At 46.2% G+C, this 24,083-nt stretch overlaps 1 protein-coding gene across 7 annotated transcripts in view; it reads left to right on the plus strand.

Annotated features, from left to right (window-relative positions):
• ARMC9 (armadillo repeat containing 9) overlaps nucleotides 1-24,083 on the plus strand; it is a 156,270-nt gene that overhangs the window by 105,791 nt on the left and 26,396 nt on the right. For all 7 annotated transcript variants that reach the window (XM_032355144.1, XM_032355146.1, XM_032355145.1 and 4 more), the window contains exon 20: nucleotides 17,439-17,543. In XM_032355144.1, coding sequence (XP_032211035.1) covers nucleotides 17,439-17,543 — 105 coding nt within the window. The remainder of the gene's footprint in view (nucleotides 1-17,438; nucleotides 17,544-24,083) is intronic.

A 24,083-nucleotide genomic window follows, 5' to 3' on the forward strand; every position in this document is an offset into this window, starting at 1 on the left:
TTCTCCACATCCTCCCCAATGTTTGTTGTTGTCTGTTGTTTTAGATATAGCTATACTAGTGGGCATGAACTGATATGACAATGTGTTTTTAATGTGTATTTTCCTAATAAGTAATGGCATTGAGCATCTTTTCATGTCCTTGCCCACTGTATGAGTCTGCTAGGGCTGCCATAACAGCCCTAGTTATTTAATACATGTACAGGGTTGTACTACTAGTACTACTAGCACCATAAACTAGTACCTTCAAACAGCAGAAGTGTCTTTGGACTAGGAGTCCAAAGTTAGGGTGCCAGCAGGGCTGTGCTCCCTCAGGGCTCTTGGAGAGAATCTGTCCCAGGCCTTTCTCTTAGTTCCTTATGTGGTCAGAAGTCCTGGGCAGTCCTTGGCTTGTAGCTGCGTGCCTCCAGTCTCCGCCTCCCTTGTCCTGTGGCACGCACACTTCCGCTGTCTTCACGTCGTCGTCTTAAAAGGACACCAGCCATATTGGATTCAGGGCCCGTCCTACTCCAGTATGACCTCATCTTCACTAATGACATCCACAACCACCCTATTTTAAGTTAGGGTCACCCTCTGAGTGTGTTGAGAAGCTGGAACTGGTATGTTGAATGAAGAATATACAGACTATGGTCCGCTGAACGAGGGGACACAAGCCACACATAGGCAGCTCCCTCAGTATCCGAGCTCCCACTTCGGGGAGGTGAAACCCATGGGGTTGTTTTGATTGAAGACACCGTTTTGATATATACACACACACCCCAAGGAAGTAGAATCACCAGATTTATTGCTTAAAAACTCCAGAAACTGGAGAGCTGGGGGCAGGGTTGGGTTGGACAGTGAGGCAATTCTCCATCCCAAGTCACTAGAGGGCAGGGGATAGAGAGCAGGTTTATAAGCACCTGTTACTTGTAAGGTGCTTGGAGCAGAGGTCACTAACTTTTCTCTGACTTAATTCCAAGTGGTTATTTTAAAAGATGCCTAGGAAAAGCAAAGCAGGAATTTATCACAGGAATCTTAAACTTGAGTCCTTATCTAAATGTCCAGACTCTGGGTATGAGTAGGGTTGTTATATTATAAGATACATAGGCTGCAACCTGGAAAATCAAACATGGTTCTCATCACACTGAGGTGTTGGGGGTTAGGACTGCCACGTATCTTTTGGGGATACACAGTTCATCCCATGACACTAACTATTCTTAGGGAATCTGTGGTGAAATATCGATTCAAATATTTTGCCCATTTTTAAAACTGGGTTGTCTTCTTATTGAGTTGTGAGAATTCTTCATATATTCTGGATACAAGTCCTTTTTCTGATACGTGATTTGCAATTATTTTCTCCCAGCGTGTGGCTGGTCTTTTCATTTTATTTTATTGTTTCTTTTAATTCCAGTATTGTTAACATACAGTGTCATATTAGTTTCAGGTGTCCTGTCTTTCCCTTTTCTTAATGGCATCTTTTGAAGCACAACAGTTTTTATCTTAAGAAAGTCAAATTTACCTTTTTTTTTTTTTTAATTGTTACATCTGAGGACTCTTGACCCCACCCAGAGTTTATCAGCTTCGGCACTGTTGACATTTTGGGAGAGCTAATGCTTCACTGTGGGGGCTGTCCTGTGTGTTCTGGCGTGTATCACAGCACCCGTCACTTCTCCTCCTACCCCACTCCAGAGTAGGGATGATCAGAAATGTTTCCAGACATTGCTAAATGTCACCTGGGAGGGGGCAAGATCACCCCCAGTTGAAAACCATTGGCCTAAACCAACATTGCCAAGATTTTCTCCCGGGGTGCCCTCTAAGAGTATTGTAACTTTTAGCTCTTACATTTAGATCTAGGACCATTTTTAGTTCATTTTTATGTTTGGTGTGAGGTGAAGATCTAAATTTATCGTTTTGCATGTGACTCTCCAATTAGCCTCATACCATTTGTTGAAAAGATACGCTTTGACCTGTTGAACTACTTTGTCAAATTGTCCCTCCATGAAAAAAAAATCAGTTGGCATAAACAGTAGCATTTATTTCTGGGCTCTCATTTCTGTCCACTTGATGTCTGTCTGTCTTTGTCCTGACACCATATGGTTTTAGTCACTGTGGCTCTACAGTAGATTTTGAAATTTGACTCCTCCAGCTTTATTCTTTTTCAGAATTTTTAAATCTGTTTAATAGTCATTTGCATTTAATGTAATCATGGATCTACTTGGGTTTAATTCTGCTATTTGCTGTTTTCTGTGTATGTTTTCTTCTTATTCCTCTGTTCTCACCTTCTTCACTTGGGTTGCCTTTGGTATTCAAGGGGTATTTTTTTTTAAATTTTTTTTAAAGATTTTATTTATTTATTTGACAGAGAGAGATCACAAGTAGACAGAGAAGCAGGCAGAGAGATAGGAGGAAGCAGGCTCCCTGCTGAGCAGAGAGCCCGATGCAGGGCTCGATCCCAGAACCCTGGGATCATGACCTGAGCCGATGGCAGAGGCTTTAACCCACTGAGCCACCCAGGCACCCCTCAACAGGTATTTTTTGGCATACAATTTTCATGACCCTTAGCTTTTTAGCTGTATTTGCCTTTTTCCTTTTAAGTTGGCTCTAGGGATTACTATATGCGTGTTTTACTTAACACAATCTACTTCTGGTCAATACTGTCTGTTTCTGGTAAAATAGGAGAACTTTGCACCAATATGGCTCCATTTCTGTTCCTCTTTTGTGCTCTGTTGCCATATATACTATGTCTATATTTACTATCAACCCAGTGTTGTAACTCTTTGCTTTAAATAGTCACACGTCTTTTAAAGAAATTCGGGGAAAGAATCTATCTGTATCTCCACCCACATGTTTACCATTTCCAGAGCTCTTCACTCCTTCCGGTGTGAAGTTACCATCTGACGTCAGTTCCCTTTCACCTACAGCTCTGTCTTTTTAGCATTTCTGGTAGTTCAAGTCTGTTAACAAATTCTTCAACCATTATTTATTTATTCACATATTCTTTCTGCCGCTTTCTCTCCTCTCCTCCAAGAAATCCAACTACACATATTTTGGAATTCTTGATATTATCTGACAGATCCCTGAGACTTTCTTCATTTTTCTTCAGAGTTTTTTTTTTTTTTCTTTTTTTCTCTCTCTTCTTAGAGCCAGCTGTTCAGCTGTTCTGTTGCCCTATCTTACAGTTAAGTGACTCTTATGTCTGATGTGGAGCCCATCCACTGCATTTTTCATTTCCGTTATTACGCTTTTCAGTTCTGGAATTCCATTTGGTTCCTTTTTATAGTGTCCATTTGCCATTCAAGATTTCCTGGGGTTTTGAACTCATTTTTAGCATATTTGCCTTTAGTTCCTGAGCATGCTTTTCTTTAATTCTTTAAACATTTTTCTGATAGCTGCTTTGGAGTCTTTGTCTGCGGAGTCCAACACCCAAGCCTCCTCACAGTTCGCTCTGTTGACGGCTTTGTTTTTCCCGAGTACTGGCCAGGCTTTTCTCTTTCTTCACAGCGTCTAGTAATGCCTTTGGTTGAAAACTAGGCCTTGTAGATAGTATGTTGTGGTGACTCTGGCTTGTGTTTTGTTCTCCTGGTGACTCTCCTTACGTTTTGTTCTCCTGAGTGGTGGTGTTTTGTCGGCTTTAGCAAACAGCTAAGAGGCCTGGTCTCTGGGCAGTCTCGCTCCCCCATTCCACGCAGCCAATGGCGGCCCTGCTCACTGTTCCCCACCCTAGAGTACCCCCCCACCCCGGTCTCCCAACTTCATTGACCAGCCAGTCAGCGATATAGGCAAAGATTACATTTACATACGTCAAGTCAGGAAGAATTTCCACCTGCTGCCACTTGAACCATGTGTAGCTTGAGGGATACATTTAAACGAGTAGAAAATGTGCAAGTTCACCCCACCCAGAGCTTTTCATTTTCTCTGGGCCCCCTGGGGTTTTCTGCCTGTGTCTGCGGTTTAGCAGTCAGTCAGGGATGCATGGAGGTTTTATTATCTCATTTTTTCTGTGGCTCTCTTGCTTCTGGCTGCTCTGCTTGCTACCAGGTCACTCCTTCAGCTGGTAAAGCTGTGGGTTTTCACTGCTCGAAATAGATGGGAACTCCCCCCGGGCAAGTGGACCATAAATTCACCATCCTTGCCCAGCTGCCAGAGCGCTTCCCCGACGAGCAAACACTTCTCAAGTTGCTGACTGCCATCGGTCATTTTCCAGTGTTCTGAAATGATTGTTCTTAATAAATGTGTCACATTTTGTACTCAATTTTGGTAGAGGGGAATTGCCTGAGTGACATGTTCCTCTGACCAAACATCACCAGGCACTGTTCTAGGCCCTTGGGATAGAGCAGTAAGTAAAATAGATACTCTGTCAGGAGAAATCAGACCTTAAGAGAACAAGCAGCTGGAACTATAATATGTCAGATGATAGTAAGTGCCTTGAAGAACACTCAAGTGGGAAGGGCACGAGGGGGTGAGCTCCGTGACATTGGGGACAGCAGACATCCAGGCCCTGAGGTAGAAGCATATTCAGGTGTTCTAGGAACAAGGAGAAATGTGGAGGGGAGAGAATAGGGACCAGAGAAGATAGAAATGGTCAGATCACCTGGGGCCTTGAGAAGAACATGAGCTTTTATCCTAAGAGAGAAAGGAAGCTGTTAGGGATTTTGGGAGAAGTGACATCTTCACTCCTCTTGCCTTGAATGCAAGCGCTGCTTCCCAGTGAGATCTAGAACAGCCAAGTGAACTCAGTCAATCACTGATGGGGCTTGACATTCCTGTACTCGAACTAAGCTCTGACACACCAAAACCAGGCAGCCCTCGAACCTCATGAATTCTGGGCTGAGGAGGCATTGAAGCTTTAAAAAAATCACCCAGGCCAGTTGCTAACTGCCCCTAGCGATAGCAGTGCTCAAGCCAATGTCTCACTCGTGATACATGTTCAGGTTGTGCATCTAAGCCACACGTGGACACTAGCAGACCTTGAGGCCAGCAAAATGCACACACGCTCTTTAAACTGCTAAGTGATCTGCGATCCTTCCTTGACGCTCATACTTTGTCATCATCTTCCAGAAACTGGAGCTCATCGTTCTGAAAGTCACTTTCATCTTCCCATTCATTTCCTTTTCTGCTGCATACCCACACTTGAGGCTCATCTCCATGCCCTACTGACGGCCCAGGCCCTTCCCTTCCAGCCTTTCCAGCATGTGGCCACCAGACCACCTTCCCACAGCAGGGCTTAGGGGCATGCAGAGACATGAGCTCTTCATTTCAAATTGGGGAACGTTTTAATCTTTCCAGAAAGTACAGAAAATAATATAATAGATAGCTGTGACTCTGTCCCTTCAGCCTCCAGCCCTCCCTTCCTCCCTAGCATCAACCACTGTCCCGAAGCTGGTGTATAAAATTTCAGGGAAGATTCTATACTTTTATAATATTGTTATGTTTCCATAAAGCAAATACACTATTGTTTTAAAACTTTTAATTTTACTTAAATGGCATGGTACTCCGTGAATCATTTACCAACTTGCTTTCTCCATTTTACATTATGTGTTAAGACCTATATGTGCCACCCGAGCTCATCTGTTTGACTGCCGTACGGCCTGGATCTGTTCTCTCCTGAGGGATAGCAAGTCATCCCTGTGTTTTCCATGGTGCAGAGAGGAATTTCCTCACACATGTAAATGCTTCTCTTGAGTGCACACCTGGACCTGGGCTTGTTGCATTGCAGGTTTACGAGCTCCTGTCCTGCTGCTTTCCTGGGTGGCTGAGCCCGTTCATACTTTCCCTTTAAAAAAAACATTTCTGGGCGCCTGGGTGGCTCAGTGGTTTAAGCCGCTGCCTTCGGCTCAGGTCATGATCTCAGGGTCCTGGGATCGAGTCCCGCATCAGGCTCTCTGCTCAGCAAGGAGCCTGCTTCCCTCTCTCTCTCTCTCTGCCTGCCTCTCCATCTATTGTCAAATAAATAAATAAAATCTTTAAAAAAAAAAAACAAAACATTTCTGTGCCCCCCAGCACCTAGAAAAATTAAATGGCTAATGGTGGCATTCAAAGCCCCACTCAGACACCAATCCACCTTTATCTCTTTTTTTAAGATTTTATTTATTTATCTATGAGAGAGAGAGAGCGTGAGTTGGGGAAGGGGCGGAGGGAGAGAGAAATCTGAAACGGACTCCGCGCTGAGCGCAGAGCCTGACTCTGGGCTTGATTTCATAATGGCCAGATGACGACCTGAACGGAAACCAAGGGTCAGACGCCCATTTGACTGAGCCTCCCTACCTTTATCTTATCTTTCAGATGACTAGATTTATTTCTCCATCTCTAAAAAGAAGGATAAATAGTCATTTCGGAACCACTGTGAGATTAAGGAGTTCATCTGTGGTGCCTAATGGGCACACACAAAAATTACAGTTTCCTTTTCTTCTTTTCTGTCCAGTTAGTATCCACTTGCTCCTCCTTCTGGAGCTGTGCAGCTGTGTGTCTTATCGAGACGAGCTAGAGGGGGCACGAGCAGGGGGAGGTGGGGGCAGGAGCAGTGTGGGGGCAAAGCCAAGGCTAGGATGCTCTCTTACCTCCATAGGTGTCTCCTTAGCAGGTCAGTTTACTGTTGAGCTCACTGGGGTCTTGTGTCCATTTCTTGTCTTGTGTCATGTGTGCTGCCCATATCCTCATTTCCAAGTCCAAGGTGACAGGGAACAGGTGGGGCCAAGCACAGAAGCTCTCTGTACTCCCCCAGAGACTCTGAGAAATGACAGACCCTTTGCCGACTGTTGGACAGTGATTGGCTGAATCTAACTACCAAGAAAGTGGTTCAGGAACCAGACTGCCTGGGTTTGGGTCCTGCTGCCACACTTGCCAGCTGTGTGGGCTTGGGCAAATGGGTTAACCTCTCTAGGCCTCAGTGTCCTCATCTAGAAAGTAGGAATAAAAATACCCATTTCATCAGGTGGTTGCCAGGATTGAATGACATAATCCCGGTAAAATGCTAGTGCAGATTCAATGCTTGTGAGCTGGTTTTAATGTCGTAATTCAGAGCCAGGCTAGATCGGAGCAATCCAGAGTCTTCTAGAGTAAAGGTTCCTCCCATGTTGCCTGGCTGGAGCTGGAACTAGGGCCAGTGAGTGGGTGGCCAGGGTTGTACTGGGGGTGGGGCATGTAGAAAGCAAGAGGAAGAGAGTTGGTCTCCCTCATTGGGTGAAGGAAGGGAAGGGGGCTGTTGGCTGTGCAGACTTTCAGTAACAGCGGGCCCATGACGGTTTTCCTGGAAAACCGAGTGGATTCAGTCAGATTCCTGCCTTCCATTCCCACCCCATCCTGCGGACTTGAGAAATACAAGAGGCTTACTTTTCAGATCTCCTTCATCTAGACTCGGTGAGGTCTTTGAAGTTCATGTAGAAGTCTAAAACGTATGTGGTTTCTAGAATAAGAGTTTTCCCTTATGACGTTCTTGCTGGCGCGTAAGAAAATACCCTCATTATGTCAAGGGCATTCTCAAGTGGTGGTTTCTCGTTAGCTCGCCCTACCCCTGCTCACTCCTACGTGAAGGGCACACCCAGGCTTGGTCCCGGGGTCTGGTGTTCCCCGTAGCCCGCATCTCCCAAGCACACTCACAGGACCCCTGTTTAGGAGGAACTATGGTTCAGGTTACACGAGTCCTCTTGTCTGCATAAGACGTGGTCTCTAGACCCGGCTCTGCTGTTGGCTACTCTCTTTGACTTCTGGTCCCATGAAGCCTTTTAGTCTCTTCCAATGCTGCGTGTTCCGAATTGCAGTACGCTTGCTTTTGACAACCATGCCACCTTCTCCATACATCTTCACTTAGACTTCATAAAAAGTTTAAGCAAGCAGACTGCAGCTAAAGCAATGAATTACAAGCATCAGGGAAGGGGTGCCTGGGTGGCTCAGTCAGTTAAGCATCTACCTTTGGCTCAGGTCATGCATGATCCCAGGGTCCTGGGACCAAGCCCCACATCGGTCTCCCTGCTCAGCCTGCTTCTCCCTCTCTGCTGCTTCCCCCACCTGCTTGTGCTCACTCTCTCATGGTGTGTCAAATAAATAAATAAAATCTTTTTAAAAAAATAAAAATGAAAAGAATCAGGAAAATAAAGGGTGTGGGGTTTTTGCTGGTTACTATCATGTGGTCAGTTTTGAACTGGGCTGGTGGTCAGACCAGCTGTCCTTATCCTTATGCCTTCTGTGAATGAGGAAGCTGCAGTCTAGAACAGCTTCTCGGCATCACCATGAGTCTTCCAGGGTCCAGGACCCGCCTGCCCCTGTGCTCCCGGGCACACGCTCAGAGCTGCGGACGTGGGAAGGATCCATGCCATGGGGAAATCTGTTGGTTATACTCCCTGCCAGCTCACCTCGGTCCACCCTTTCTCTCCCATGTGGAGTGTTTTTCCCTTATTTTTACAAAGAGTGATTGACAATTCAGTGTTCTGAGAAAGTGTCTCAAATTTAAACGGCTGGTAGAAGTCTTGTAATTGTTTCGAAGTGGAGAAAACACTCGATACTTTCACTTGTCGTATGTAAAACCACTTGAATACATTCTGCTCCCGGCGTTTTATCTGGAAGAATCTGAGTTTTCAAATGCATTTAGTGGTCAACCTTCGTTTTGTTTTCAGGCCAACTGCTTAGAATCTGGTTTGTCTGGAGTATTATGTATCTAAAGTCTCCGGTTAAGAATCTTGTCGTGTCATAAGATCACCAAGCTGCTGCGGGGAAGCTTCGAATTAGAACACTAAATTTGTCCCAGCTCAAGTGCCTTTTTTACGAGGCATTCTTAATTTCTGGAAGTAATCACTTATCACCAAGCTGTACCTTTAGTAATCTGATACACTCTGCTTGAGTACATAAAGACCAGTAATTTTAGTAAAATTCCTCCCAACAATGGTATTTAAAACCCACCCTTAGAAGGCATTTCTTCTTGAACCATTTCCTTATCCGTCACCTCCTTGCTTCACAGAGATTTCAAAATATGTTTCGTTTGGAATTCATAAGCAGCTGGGGAAAGTTAAGGTGGCTGGTGCTATTTTCACACAGTACCTTCTGGTCCCAGGGGCCACCGCGCTCAGCCACTTGCCGTTGAGCCTGGCGAGTAAAATTCTTCCAGCTAAACCGGGGGAGGCTGTTGGAAAGTAGTTGCGTCTCTCCCAGGTGGACGGCATAAACTCTGATTTTCAAGAAATGTCTCCTAGGTTCGTCCATTTCAGAAAGTTCTTCTACATCCTCAGTGGTTTTAATCCATTTGGCAGCAGCTATCAAAGCGGAGCGAGTGCCCCGCTATCAGCAAGCATCATTTCTGGTAGGCTCTCTGCTTACATTTCCCACCGCATCTAGTGCTTTCCTCTGCCTTCCCAATCCTCCCTCTGCACAGAGTTTCCCAAGTGCTGCTGGAAGCAGATTGAATAGTATTGAATTAAGCCCTTGCTTCTCTTTGTTACATTGCATTTTCCAACTCAACTCGTGCAGCTCATTTTACTTTTAGCTCTTTACATTTCAGAAGTCCTAACATGCCTCTGTTTCCCTTCCACTGATACCAGTGTCTCTTAGGAAAACCAGGGCTGTGACTTGTCTAGGTCTAGGCAGTATATGGCTTATCAAAATCAGAGAGCTTAAGCAATGTCCTCAGGCAACAAGTCAGGATTTTCAAGGCGGCAGCAAGATGAACTCATCCACTGGATGGAGAAACTGAGACACGCCGACAAGACCCCTGTCATTCCGAATGACACCCTCAGCAGAAAATTTTCCTAACCAAGAACTGACAACTGAATAATGATTTTCATATCCGTCTTCCTGCCTTCACGCGTTCTGCTTTAACATCGTATTCCTGCAAGCACCGAGTATCGTTCACGTGCTGTCCATAAGCACCTGTGGCAAAGGAAGCCAATTCTCCAGGGGGTCAGCAGATAGGCCGTGGTGCCCTGGTGCTTTCTCTGGCCCTACATTCCCAGGAACCCTTGCGATTTGAGTTTCCTTTCATTAGCAGTTGTCCATATTAGAGACCAAATGCAGAAAACGCCCTGTGTTTTTAGACGTTAGGGAGGGCCTATCGGTTATCAACAAATTTAACTCTCAAGTAGTTGTAATTAAAAAAGAAAAAAAGAAAGAAAGCTCTAACTTGTTTTAACTTAAAAAAGAATATTGAATAAATATTTCAGTGAATTTCTTCCTAGTTTTGCAGTGAGTTAATAAATCAGGCTTTAACTTGGGTGAGAAGTACTCGCTAGTGGGTGCATAGTGTCTTCCAGACGTGCTTATTGTCCAGGGTAAGGAACAAACTCCGGCGGGCATTGGCTGAGGTGAGCCGGACTGATTATTTTTTCATCAAAATGGAATGTGGACATTTGTTTAGTTTTTTATGCTCCTGGCAGGGAAGTGATGTATCACCAGTCCCTCCGTGAAACTGTGATTCATATGCCCATTTCCTGCCCGTGCCTCCAAGGCCTTGGCCCCTGGAAAGGGGTTGAAATACTACCCCTGCCACCCAGAGCTCCCTGTCACTCACTCTGACCACAGAGCCTGCCGCTTTTGTTCACAAAGAGCAGTCGTTTTCCTAAAATAATCCCATAATACACACACTATTTGATCACTGAGATGTTGGCATTTTAATAAACTAAATGCTAAGCCCACAGCCACACCATAGCTCATACCTAGCTGTACCGGGGCTGACCCCAGTCAGGGTCTCTCAGATAGCGTTACCGGGAAGGAGGCCCAAGTGAAATTTCAGGATGGTGGCTGCACAGGCCCTTGGCCGAGCTTCAGGCTCGGGGAAGCAGGGGAAGAAGAAGGCAGCAGCCGAGTCAGGATTGGGGGGTTTGTGTGCCCGTGAACCTGGTGTTCTAGCAGGACAAGGGCAGATTCTGTTTGGGACTCGACGGGATGGGAAGGAGAGGGATGAGACCAAGGGTTCCAGAATGCCACTGCGGCTCTGCTCTTTGCTCTCTGCACTGTTGAGCTCCATCTCAGCCTGGTGTGGGGGCCCTTGGGCCTCAGGAGACCCAGTCCGATCAGCTGCCGCCTCCTCAGACACAGTCTTCTCCACGGGTCCCAAGTGGCTGAGTCAGAAAGATCTGGGCAGAAAGGCGCTGCCCTCGGCTTTAAGTCTAGACTCCTGGCCTCCAGGACAGCCTGTCACTGTGGACTGGCCACTCTCTTAGGCTCAGTCTCCGGGTGAGACAGAATAGGTGGAGAAAAAGGAATCTCCACGGAGCCATTGGGAGGGCTAAGACGCAGAGAACCACAGAAATCAGTGTAAGGGGGGTTCCTCGGTGGGCCTGTGGTCAGAGCACCGTGTGCTGGTCTGGGGCCAGCCTCTCGGTCTCCTTCGGGGACCACCTAGAATAACCCAAACCCCCTTTTCTTGAGACAGCCCGTGCTGGGTCGTACTGCGGCAGACAGCATTCATTATCCACCTGTGTGCTAAAGAGAGCTTGGGGACACAACCTGTCCTCCTGCAGCAGCCCTGCCCAGAGGCAGGCCCCACAGGAATGTGAGCCTTCAGATCCCTTGGAAACTGACTCGGGTAAATCAAATTCACAAACAACTGGGGCATCCAGAATGACGAGAAGTTAGTTTGAAAACAGGGACGGGGTACACGTGTTTGCAGAATAGAGCTTTCTCTTCCTGTTGGCAAGTTTAGAGGAGCCAAATTACAGGTTGTTGAGTGGGCAAGGAAATCAGGGGAAGGATTGGCTAGATGAGCTCAGGGACCCTTGGCACCAGGCCGGGGACACCCTTACACACTGAGGGCAGGACCAGCACTTTACCCCCTGCTTCCTCAGGGCCCCATCCTCCCTCTTTCTTACTTTCTCCTCATAGATACACTCTTCACCTGGTTAGTACCTATCAGGGGAAGGGCTGGACTGTTTTGTACCGATCTTTATAATTTAACCTCAAAGGACAGCATCCTCTCTGTAGTGTGGCAGAGAGTGGGAAGAGGACTGCAGGTCCCCCTATCACCCTGTTCCATTCAGGGCTAACATCTTGCAAAGCCATAGTATAATATCACAGGCAGAACACGAACACTGAGACATTCAGGGTCCAGAGGATTTCCCTGGCCACCAGGATCCCTTTTATGGCCACACCCACCCCCCATTTCCTCCGTAACCCCTGGCAACCACTAATCTGGTCTCCAGTTCCACAGTTCTGTCATTTCGAGAACGTTGCATAAACGGAATCCTACACGTTATAAACATGAGGAATGGCTTGTTTCCCGTGACACAAGTCACCGGAGATGCCTCCAGGTTTGTGTGTGTGTGGAGCTCCTGGAATGGAGGTACCACGGTTCGTTTCATCTCTTGTTCCCTGTTTTGAGTCATTACAAGGAAAACCGCTGTCAACATTCACATACAGATTTTTATATGACGATCAGTTTCCCTTTCTCTGGGCTAGATGCCCAAGCGTAACTGCTGGGTCATAGGTAGGTGCAGGCTTAGCTTTTGAAGAAACTGCCCAACTGTTTTCCAGAGTGGCTGGACCAGTTTTGTGTGCCCACCGGTGACACAGGAGTGATCAGTTTCTCTGCATCCCTGTAAGCATTTCTTCTGTTAGCCTTTCTGACAGATGCGGGGTTATCTCGGTATGGCCCGAATGTACATTCCCCGATGCCTGATGGTGTAGAACATCTGTACGTGCTTATTGGCCTCCCGTAGCTCCTCTTTAGTCCTTTCAGGTCTTTTGCCCATTTTCTAATTGGATTATTTTGACTTTTTAATGTTGGGTTTTGAGAACAGTTTTGTATGTCCTATCTATTTAGATACTAGTCCTTTGTCAGAAATATGGTTTCCAGATATTTTCTCCCAGTCTCTAGCCTTTTGTCCTCATCACAGGGTCTTTCAGCAGATTTTAAAATTCCAGTAAAATCCAATTTATCTAATTCTTCCTTTTATGGATTTTGCTTCTGGTGTCAAGTAGAAGAACTCTTTGCTTCCCCATAGATCCTGAAGATTTTCTCCTGTTTTTTCTAACAATTGGATACTATTACATGTAAGTCCATGATCCATTTTGAATTAGTTTTGAGATAAGCCAGGAGAATGAGAGGGAGGTCCATTTTTCTTTTCCTGTGCAGGTCCACTTGCTCTAGTGCCATTTGCCAAAAAGGCAATCCTTCCTTCACTGAATTGCTTTTGCATCTCTGTCAAAAATCATTTGGACAGGGGCGCCTGGGTGGCTCAGTGGTTTAAGCCTCTGCCTTCAGCTCGAGTCATGATCTCAGGGCCCTGGGATGGAGCCCCACATTGGGCTCTCTGCTCAGCAGGGAGTCTGCTTCCACCTCTCTCTCTCTCTCTCTCTCTCTCTCTCTGCCCGCCTCTCTGCCTACTTGTGATCTCTGTCTGTCAAATAAACAAACTAAAATATTTTTTTATTTTTATTTTTTTTAAATATTTTATTTATTTATTTGACAGACAGAGATCACAGGTAGGCAGAGAGGCAGACAGAGAGAGAGGAGGGGAAGCAGGCTCCCTGCTGAGTAGAGAGCCCGATGCGGGGCTCCATCCCAGGACCCCGGGACCATGACCTGAGCGGAAGGCAGAGACTTTAGCCCACTGAGCCACCCAGGCGCCCCTAAAATCTTTTTTTTAATCAGTTGGACATATTCATGTATGTGTGTTTTGAGGTTCTCTATTCCGTTCTGTTGATCTATATGTCTCTTCCTCTGCCAACCCCACTTAGTCTTTAAACCTGTAGCTATATAGTGAGTCTTGAAATCTGGTATACTGATTCTTCCCACCAGACTCTTTTTCAAACTTTTCTTAGCTATTCTAGTCTCTTTGCCCTTTCCACATAAATATTAGGATAATCTTGTATATATCTACAGAAAAATCTTGTTGGTATTTTGATAGAAATTACATTAAATTCATATATCACTTTGAACAGAACTGATGTCTTAACTCTGTTGAGTCTTCCAATTCATGAGCAAGGTATGTCTTTTCATTTATTTAGATCTTCAGTTTCTTAATTCGTTAGTGTTTTATAGTTCTCAGCATACAAGTCCTATCACGTTTTGCCAGATTGATGCCTAAGTATTTTTTTTATTTTTATTTTTGTGAACAATTATAAATGATGTATTTTCATTTCAGTGTCTTAAGTTCATCACTAGTACATAGAAATTGATTTTGTATATTTATCTTGTATCCTGTGACCTCCTGAACTCACTTAGTTCTAGGATTTTTGAGGGGTTGATTTCTTGGGATTTCTACATGATTTCTACATAGACAACCATGGCATCTGCAGATAGAGACAGTTCTGTTTCTTCCTCTCTGATCTGTGTGCTTATTATTCCCTTTTTTTTTTTCTTTTTCTTGCTTTATTGCTCCAGCTAGAACTTCTAGCACTGTGTTGAAAAGAATGGTGAAAGCAGGAATCCTTGCCTTGTTCCCAGTCATAGGGGGGAAGCCTCCAGTCTTTCATCATTAAGTGTTATATTAGCTATAGGCTCTTTATCAACTACCCCTCTGTTCCTATTTTTGTCATGAATGTTGCTGAACTTTTTATATAATCCATTTATATGATCACCCACTTATATGATCCATTTATATGATCATGCGATTTTTCTTCTTCAAAAATATGTTAATCTTATGGATTAAAATATTTAAATTTTAGATATTGAACCAAACTTGCATCAATGGAGCAAACCCCACTTATTAATGGCATATAATTCATTTAACATATTGATCTGTTGCTCTATTCTGTTTGTTAAGGTTTTGTTAAAGATTTTTCCCCCTTTTCTTTTAACTTGATTATTAAGGATTTTTGCATCTTTATTCATGAAGGACACTTGTCTGTATTTTTCTTTTTATGGTACTGTCTTTGTCTGGTTTGGGTAACATAAAAGTTTTGTAAAATGAATTAAGAAGTATTCCTTCCTATTTTGCTTTCTTGAAGACATACAGACTTGGTGTTACTTTTTTAAAAGCTCAATAGAAGTCTCAAAGGGACACCATATGGGCCTAGAGATTTCTTTTCAGGGAATTTTTAAATTATGAAGCAATTTCCTTCATAGTCATACTTTTAAGATTACTTGAATGGTCCTATATCACAATTTCATTTTGAGAGGCTTGTGATAATTTGTGTGTTTTTTTGTTTTTTGGGGTTTTTTTTTAAGATTTTATTTATTTATTTGACAGACAGAGATCACAAGTAGGCAGAGAGGCAGGCAGAGAGGGGGCGGGTAAGCAGGCTTCCCTGCTGAACAGAGAGCCAATGCGGGGCTCAATCCCAGGACCCTGGGATCATGACCTGAGCCAAAAGCAGAGGCTTTAACCCACTGAGCCACCCAGGCACCCTGATAATTTGTGTTTTTATCGAAGTTGTCAAACCTATGTGTGTATAGTTATTCATAGTAATCCCTTACTCTTTTGATATCTACAGGATCTGTAGTGATATCTTCTGTTTTATTCCTGACATTGGCAATTTGTGTCTTCTACTTTTTTCTTTGTTGGTCTTGTTTGGGACTTGGCATTTTTATTGATTTTTTCAAAGAATCAGCTTTTTGTTTGACTGATTTTCTCTATGGTTTTTCTGCTTTCCTTTTCATTGATATCTGCTCTTCTCTTTATTGTTTCCTTCCTTTTGCTTGCTTTGAGTTTATTTTGTTCTTTTTCTGTATTCTGGAGACCTATTTTTTCATTTGTTTCAAGAATGTCTGTAATTACTCACTGAAGCCCTTTAAACTGCTTTAAAATCTGTGTCCGATAATTCTAGCAATTCTGTTATCTTGATCTTGGCATCTACTGATTATCTCTTTCTGTTCAGTTTGAGAGCTCCCTAGTTCCTGGTGTGATGAGTGATTTTTTTATTTAAACCCAGATATTTTGAGTATTTTAAGACTTTTGATCTAGGGTGCCTGGGTGGCTCACTTGGTTAAGTGTCTACCTTCAGCTCAGGTCATGATCTCAGGGACCTGAGATCCTGCTCCCTGCTCGGGCTCCCTGCTCCCTCTCTGCTTCTCCCTCTGCCTGCTGCTCCCCCTACTTGTACTCACACTCTCTCACTCTCTTTATCTCTGACAGATAATAGTCTTTTTAAAAAGAAGACCACTTTTGATCTAATTGAAAGATTTTGTTTAAGCTGGCTGCTTCTGACACAGCTCTGGCAGGGGGAGCAGGGCCTCCTCATTACTGCCAGGTGTAAGTAGAGGTCCAGGATTTCCACTCAGCCTCCGTTCACACACTTTGATGGTGGGGGATGGGAGGAGACTCCTTGTTACCACAGGGCAAGGATGGGAGTTCTGGATGCCTTCTAGGCCTCCTTAGTATCTCCCTAACCAGAACAGGTAGGAGCACCTCATTAGTATGGCCCACATTGCCACGCCTGACACCATAGAGACATGGTGGGCAGTGGTGAAGGCCTTGAATCTCCACCTGGACTCCTCTGACCCCACCAGAGCGTGGAGAGGAGGACATCTTGTTACCGCCTAGTGGAAGGCTAGGCTCTCCACATGGTCTCCACTCTCACCTGGGGATGGGGGACCTCATTACTGCCCAGCAGGGATGAAAGTCCCCCTTCTACTTGCTCTTCTCTCATATCATCCCAGCAGAGGTTGAGGTTGTGGGGGTGCCTGATGACAGCCTAGTGAGGGGAGAAGTTTGGGCTCCCTGAGGCCCTTGCTGGTATGGTCAGGATAGCACCACGATGTTTTCTGTGGAGTCGGATTATTTTCTAAAACTTCTGTCATGCTGGGCTATCCCTTTCCTGGTCCTTTGGCTAGAGAGAGTAGGCTTTGGGCGGGGAGGGGGGGGATGTTTTTGTCTTCACCATTCACGGAGCCGTGTTGCTAGCTTCTTTGGCTGCTAGTGTGGAATCTATAAGGAACGAAGGAAGCCCAGGGAACTCAACACCTTTCATTCCTTGAGTCTTCAGCCACCTAGCCAGTCTGCCTCCTTCTCACCTTCTATCAGGATCCCTTCTGTTTATTTGTATCCATAATGCCCGGTGTTTGGGTTGTGTTTAGAAGAAGAAATAGGGAAAAGTCTACCCATTCCATCTTCCCAAAAGCAAAACAGCTCTTCTCTTTTTGAATGAATCTTTTTACTTATTGACCGTAAACTACTAGAGAAGAACAAGTTTTGAGTGTCCCGTAAGGCCTGTACGTGTGAATGTACATAGTAGTTATTGGTAGGCTGACCTGGCTGTTCATATGGTACCTGGACCGCACAGAGGCAATTCTGAGAACTGGGACTAAGAGAGACTGCTGGGTGTCTTATGGAACCTTTCCACACCTGTGGTCATGGAAGTGTTCCCTAGGTGCCCAGCTTCCAAAAGAGGGGGGCTAGCATTTTCCCTTCCATCTTCATGGAGAGGTTATAAGCAAAGGACAGACTGCCCCCAAAGCCCTTGGAAATGCAAACCCATCAGTTTCCGGGGTTGGGCAAAGGCCTTCTCTTTCCATGGCGGGTGCCCATGAGGGGAGCCACCTCTCCGGGAATGCATGGCCGGGGATCCAGGGCACTCACCCCATGTGTCCTTTGAAACAGGAGGACCATGACATTATGGAAGCTGATCTGGACAAAGACGAGCTGATCCAGCCACAGCTTGGAGAGCTGTCAGGCGAGAAGCTTCTGACTACGGAGTACTTGGGAGTAAGTACCAAGTGAGGGGACAAGGGAGAAGTGGAAAGGAAAGATGGGTCATTGATGCGTTGAGCCCTTGCAATGACACATATGGTTTTGTTTGGTCTGTTATAATCCTGTGTTTATGGGAGGTTCTGTGTTGGCCAGTTTGCCTGCACTGTGGTTCTGGCTACCCGCCCCAGAGCTATTGGGGAACAGAAAGAGATCAGAATAGAACTAGAGGGCACAGGCCAGGAGCCTTCCTAGCATCTGAAGTGTACCCATCTTTAGTAGTAATCATCTGCCTGTCCAGCTTCTGAATTTTTATGTGCCTCATCTAGTAGAGGGGAAGAGTGCAACATTATTGGAAGTCGTCAGCACACATGTGAGGTTGCCCGACCAAGCGAAGGGTGAAGGGGGAGAGAGTGAGCGGCTGGGAATGGAGAGGAGGACCAGATGTCAGGAGGGGGAGCAAGAAGAGGGGCCTCTAAGAATGACAGAAGGTGAACAGTCAGAGAGGCTTGAAGAAAACCAGGAGATTGTAGTGCACTGGAAAACAGAAGGGAGGAGTGTTTCAGGATGGACTGAGTGGTCAGTCCGAGCATCCAGGAGGCCTGTGGGGTCATACATCCCAGATGGGGCTATGATCAGAGCTCTGAGAACTCCCCACTGACTCATGCGCAGGCAGCTCTGAGAGGCACTGGTTACCACCCGCTAGCTAAGCAGGGGAGGGCATGAGTCAGGAGGGGGCTGCCGATGGCCCAGGAGAGGATGCGTTGTGAGGGGCCCCCAGGGGTCTCACGAAACCGTGATCAGAAGGCATGCCCGTGATCAGGTGGAAAGTTGGAGTGTGAGGTTTCTGAAGGGAGTAGCAACTGCAAGGGATTGGGGGCCAGTCAGGGCTGAAGCCCTGTGATGGACAGCAGAGGACACAGGAGCCAAGGCCATTGGCATTAAAAGGAGCTCCTGGAATTTTGAAGCTGGTGGTTGACTGGGTCTGTCACATGGACCCTGACATCTCCTCAAATTAGTCAGGTTATTGTTGGAGGCGGAGGCCGGGAGCCAGTCTCTCGACGACCAGCCAGCTGACTGGCAAAGGGAAGGGATGTGGGTGCAGGTGGCCTGAGCTTTGTAGGAGTGACTGGAAGCAGAAAGTGCCTCCCCATCACCGCCTCCTGGTGATGGGGAGACCTGGCACTGGTCTCCGCGCTCACCTGCCCCGGTCTTCCTCACCTTTTGAGGAATTTCCAGGGACCTGGGCTGGAGTACATAATCTACTGGTAGAACTTGATGGTAGAGGACAGCCAGAGGCCCAGTTGGGGACCTTATAGGCAAGGTTTAGGATTTTATCCAGCATGAGCTGGGAGATCCTGGAGCAGGGGAGTGACTCAGTTTGATTTGTTTTAATATATGATCTTCTGTTTTCACTCTGGCTACATCATGGAGAATGGACTATAGCGGGTAGGAGTGAAAGAAGGGGAATGACCCAAGAAGGCTGGGCCGAGGGACACCTGGGTGGCTTAGTTAGTCCATTAAGTTTCTGCCTTCAGCTCAGGTCATGATCCCAGGGTTCTGGGATCAAGTCCCACATTGGGTTCCTTGTTCAGCCGGAAGCCTGCTTCTCCCTCTGCCTGCCACTCCCCCTGCTGTATGCACTCTCTCTCTCTCTCTCTTTCTCTCTGACAAATAAATAAATTTTTTTTTAATTAAAAAAAAAAAAAGAAGGCGGCGGCTGGGCTGAGGTGCCACCATTACCCGCCCCCTCTGCCTTGCCTCTGGCTGTGGTCAAGTGCTTAGAATGTCTCCAGGATCGAAGGAGTCTAATGGACTGTGGAATCTCTGTTTACATTAGGTCAGGGAAGGTTAGAAGTGAGGCGGTCAGGTTCCATGCCGTTGATGGGAGTCTGGAGCCCTGACAAGGCTTTGTTTCCCTTTGGAAGAACACTGGTTTTGTCAGGAAAGGACTGGGCTCCATTTGATAGGATGTACATTTATGAAAGGCAGACTCTCCTGCTTCATGGGCTGGAGATGAGGAGAACAGAGGCGGCGAGTTGTTAGCGGGGGAGCTTCTTCGGAAGAGGGGGAGCAACAGCCATGAGGCACAGAGCCGTGCGCTCTGGGGACTCCATGACAAATGCTTCCTAGGGCATTTGCATAAACTGGATGGCTTAAAACACCAGACACATATCCTCTCACAGCTCTGGGGGCCAGGAATCCAGAACCAAGATGTCTCCACAGCCAGGCCCCCTTCGAAGGCCCTGGGGAAGAAGCTCTCATGCTCCCACAACTTCTTGGGGCTCCACAGGTCCCTTGGCTTGTGGCTGTGTCCCTCCGGAGCTCTGCCTCCATGTCCGCAGGGCCTCCTTGCCTTCTCTCTTTCATCCCTTGAATGGACACCTGTCGTTGGGTCTAGGATAATCCACGACGCTCTCTTCGTCTCAGGATCCTTAATTACATCTGCAGAGACTGCAAAGAACGTCCTGTTCACGGGTTCTTGGGGTTAGAACACAGACATCTCTCTCAGGCCTCCCATCAACCCTCTGGACCAGGTCACCAGAGGATCTCACGGTAGAAACAGTTTTAAAGTTTCATTAGAAGACTATGCGGCACAGTCATCACTGAGGGGCTGTGTACACCCCAGTGTCGCCGTCTGCGTCCGTTGGTCGTGCCCGGCCACCCTTGGTCACCTGGCCCCAATGTGGAACGGACAGCCTGCCAGTCTCTGGGCGGGGGCCACCGACTTCCGCGACGGTTGTCCCTTGCTGCGCGTACGCTTCAGGCAGGCAGAGCTCTGAGTTCACATCATCATGTCACCTTGTGCCAGCTGGGGAACCTGCTTGAGACAGCAGACATCTCACTGGGGCCAAGTTCATGACTGCCGCCTCCTATTCAGATGCACCAGGTAGATGGTAGCTTTGTCGAGGTCACTTGAAAGATGCAGATTTTTTTAAACATTGTATTAGACCATTCAGATAGTTTTTATTTAATTCATGGCATTTGCCTAACACAAAGCAGAATGCCAAAAAATGTAAGACCTAGCTGTCGCCTCCAAGTTTACAAAAGAACACACAGAACCAATGAAACCACGCTGTTGGCGAGGGATGCAGATGACCCAAGGAGGGAGGCATGGTGAGTGGCTCGGCAGAGACCCCTGTGCAACAGAGCCAACCCAGGGTTTTGCAAAGCCTCAGACCCTCTAGTGTGGCTCAAAGCTAGAGCCTAGGACCCGCCCCAGACCTCTTTACAGTAATCCCAGGAATCTGTTCCTGTTCACACCAGTGATTTGGAAACTGGCTTAGGGGTGGAAAGTGGTAACAGGGGGCAATGCAAGCCCCCTGCTGGGCATTCGTAGCCACACCCTTCCCTGAGAGGCCACACCCACGCCACCCCACTGCACCCCCACCCCCTCCACGCCTGGGTCCTCACTGTCCCAAGTGTAAGTGTGGAGCTCCTGCGCATCACAGAGTCCTGGCCTTGAAAAATGCTGCCGGCCACAGAGCTCAGAAAGCTGGCAACAGGAGAACAGGTCCCTTTTCCTAAGCTTGCCCGAGATTGGCAGTGGTCACATGAGATGTGCTGCTTACTCGTAATTCTGGGGAAAAGCAGCATGCCTTGTGTCTTCCTGAGGCCGTGACCGTCAGCAAGACAAGACTGATGATTTGCCAACTTCTCCTTGCTTGGTTATTTCTGAGTTTTTTTTCTGTATTGCCCATACTGTGCTGAATAATCATTTAATTCTTCCTAAAAGGAATGCCCTGATTTAAATAGCTTTGTCACCTTAGTTAAAGGGGCATAGATACTTATCATAGCATCTCAGTTTTTTGTTTTTATTTCAGAGTTTAAACTTACTGTTACCTTTAACAATAGTAACAGGCGTGTCTTAAGTTAGCAGAGCCCATGTCACAGGCCAAGCCCTGTGCTGACCACTTCACACATCTGACTCCCAGCAAACTACAGGGAAATTCTGTTTGTGTAGCATTTTCTAGACAGAATAGCTGAGGCTGAGGAAGGGTACGGATCATTCTCAAGTAGATTTGAGTCTGCTTACCCTTGCTCTTTCCCACTAAGCTGTGCCACCTTCTGGAAGAGGTGTCAATTTTCCAGTGAGTTGCATTCTGTATTTGAAAACTGAGAGAAGTCCCACTGAGTGGTCTCTGTTGTATGCATAAACTCAGTTTGGAGGGGAACACCGACTGTAAAAGTTAATTACTCACTTTCCACACTTTCTTCCCCCTGTCAAATGAAGGCCCAAATTCGTGCAGTTTTCCCTAGAGCCTTGTCTCCAGAGAATGTGTATATGCACATACGCCTAGGAATCTGCAACTCACCCCCCTCCTGCCCCCAGGGGTCCTGAAGCCGGAGTCTGGGCCATGGAGACTTTGCCACTGGGGCAGTGGGCGCAGCTGGCTGGGTGCAAGGCTGGGCCCCTTGGGGGAAGCTGGGCTCCAGGTGCCGTCATCCCACTGTCCTCAGGGAGCACGAGGAGCTGGCAGCAAAAACCACAACCAGAGAAAGAAGAGCCTCAGTTTGCAATTTTTGCTTCTAGATCTTCTCTTTCAAATGTGTCTCCACTTTGGAGCTTTTTCCAATCACTTTCCAATCTGTTCTTCCTGTTCTGCCAAATGGTTGAAGACTCAGTGCCCTCCACAGAGCCAGAGAGCCGTTGGAACTAAAAGTCCGTATTTCTTGTGTGTGAAAACACAACCAAACAAGCAGGGCGAAAAGATCCCCAACCCCCGAATATACTAAATGCGTTTCTTTTTCAGTTTATTTCTTAAATTGTTTTTTTACATTTATTTATTTATTTTAGATCTTTTTAATTTATTTGAGAGCGAGAGAGAGAGAGAGAGCACAAGCAGTGGGAGTGGGAGAGGGAGAAGCAGGCCTCCTGCAAAGCAGGGAGCCGGGTGTGGGGTGTGATTCCCGGACCCCAGGACCATGACCTGAGTTGAAGGCAGACACTTAACTGACAGAGCCACTCAGGTGCCCCCATTTATTTATTTTTAATTAATGTCTACACCAAACATGGGGCTCAAGCTCAGAACCCTGAGATCAAGAGTTGTATACTCTACCTCCTGAGCTAGTTAGGCGCCCTGTGTATTCTTCTTTCTCATTACAAAAGAAATGCTCATTACTCAAAGTCAGAAGTAAACAGCACAAACAATCATAATAAGCACTGTTCCCTTCCATTTATCTCTGCGTTGTGTCTTTCCTTTATCAACTGCAAACAGCAGAGTCCTGCCTTATTAGTCCCACTGATGATACTGGGGGACATCAGACCCCAGGCTCTGTTCATGTCTTGCTACACCCTGCTGTCAGCATGAAGGGAAGACCCAGGTTTTGTGGGACCTCTGGTTTACAGGGCTTGGGAGGACTTTTTTTTTTTTTTTTTTTAAGATTTTATTTATTCAAGAGCAAGAGAGAAAGAGAGCAAGAGAGTGCACAAGCAGTGGGGAGGGAAAGAAAGAGAGGAAGAAGCAGGCTTCCTACTAAGCAGGGAGACCAATCTGGGACTTGATCCCAGGACCCTGAGATCATGACCTGAGCTGAAGGCAGAGACCTAACCTACTGAGCCATCCAGGAGCCCCAAGTACGGGAAGTCTTCTTTAAATAAAGGACTACAAAGCTAGCTATGAAAGTGAACATCTACTTTAGAATAAGAATGAGAAAATAAATCACAGTGAATTCAAATTTTAATAATCGACAGATACCACAAACAGAACAGTAGTATTTTTGTTAATTAGCTGCTTTGCACACCTCATAGGGGCTTTTTAAAATTTTTTGTTTTATGCCTTTGATTGCCTCTACATAGATGACCATGAGTTTGTAATGTATTCTACAGAGAGAAAAAGAAATGAGTCCTTCTTGTAATGTATTTGATCACATTTAATCAAATTTGATCAAGATTAGAAAATCTGGCCTCACATTTAGTTTTTGATAATGCTGTATACATTTTTAGGATTGTCGCTAAATTTGAGAACACCATCCTCAAGTTTCTTCCACAAATAAGCTGCAAGATTTGAAGCTATTTCTAGTTTTCTTGCATGTTCATTATTCATAAATGTTCTGACAACATAGGGAATTCCTGGAAGCTCTTCCTACCCCAAGACAGCTAGTGACCGTTTGGCTGTGCCCCAAAGTGAGTGGGAATCAGATGAATATCAGAAAACCTGCATTAAATGTCATTTGGACTCAGCATAGGCTTACCTTAGTCCTAAATTCTAGCATCATGTCCCCAGCATGACGGGAAGTAGGACAAGGGAAGTCAGAGTAGGAAGAAACAGCAGAAGGGAAGTCAGAGGAGAAAAAAACAGTAGTAGTAAGTGCTTGCAATGAAAATATCCTACTTTTGCAAATGTTACAAAAACATGTGACCACACAAACACATTGCGAGGGCCCCTTCTGGGCCTTGAAGCTCCAGTTTCATGAGCGCTGCAGCAGGCCTGCCTCCGCACATCGCCCCTCATTCCCACGTGTTGCCTCTCGGTCATGAGGGGACCAATGCAGCCCCTGGTACAGACCCATGAGAAAGTCAGGAAGAGGGCCACAGCTACTTCCTCAATAGTGCTT

The sequence above is a fragment of the Mustela erminea genome, chromosome 8 (assembly GCF_009829155.1).
Source record: "Mustela erminea isolate mMusErm1 chromosome 8, mMusErm1.Pri, whole genome shotgun sequence".
Taxonomy (NCBI): Eukaryota; Metazoa; Chordata; class Mammalia; order Carnivora; family Mustelidae; genus Mustela; species Mustela erminea.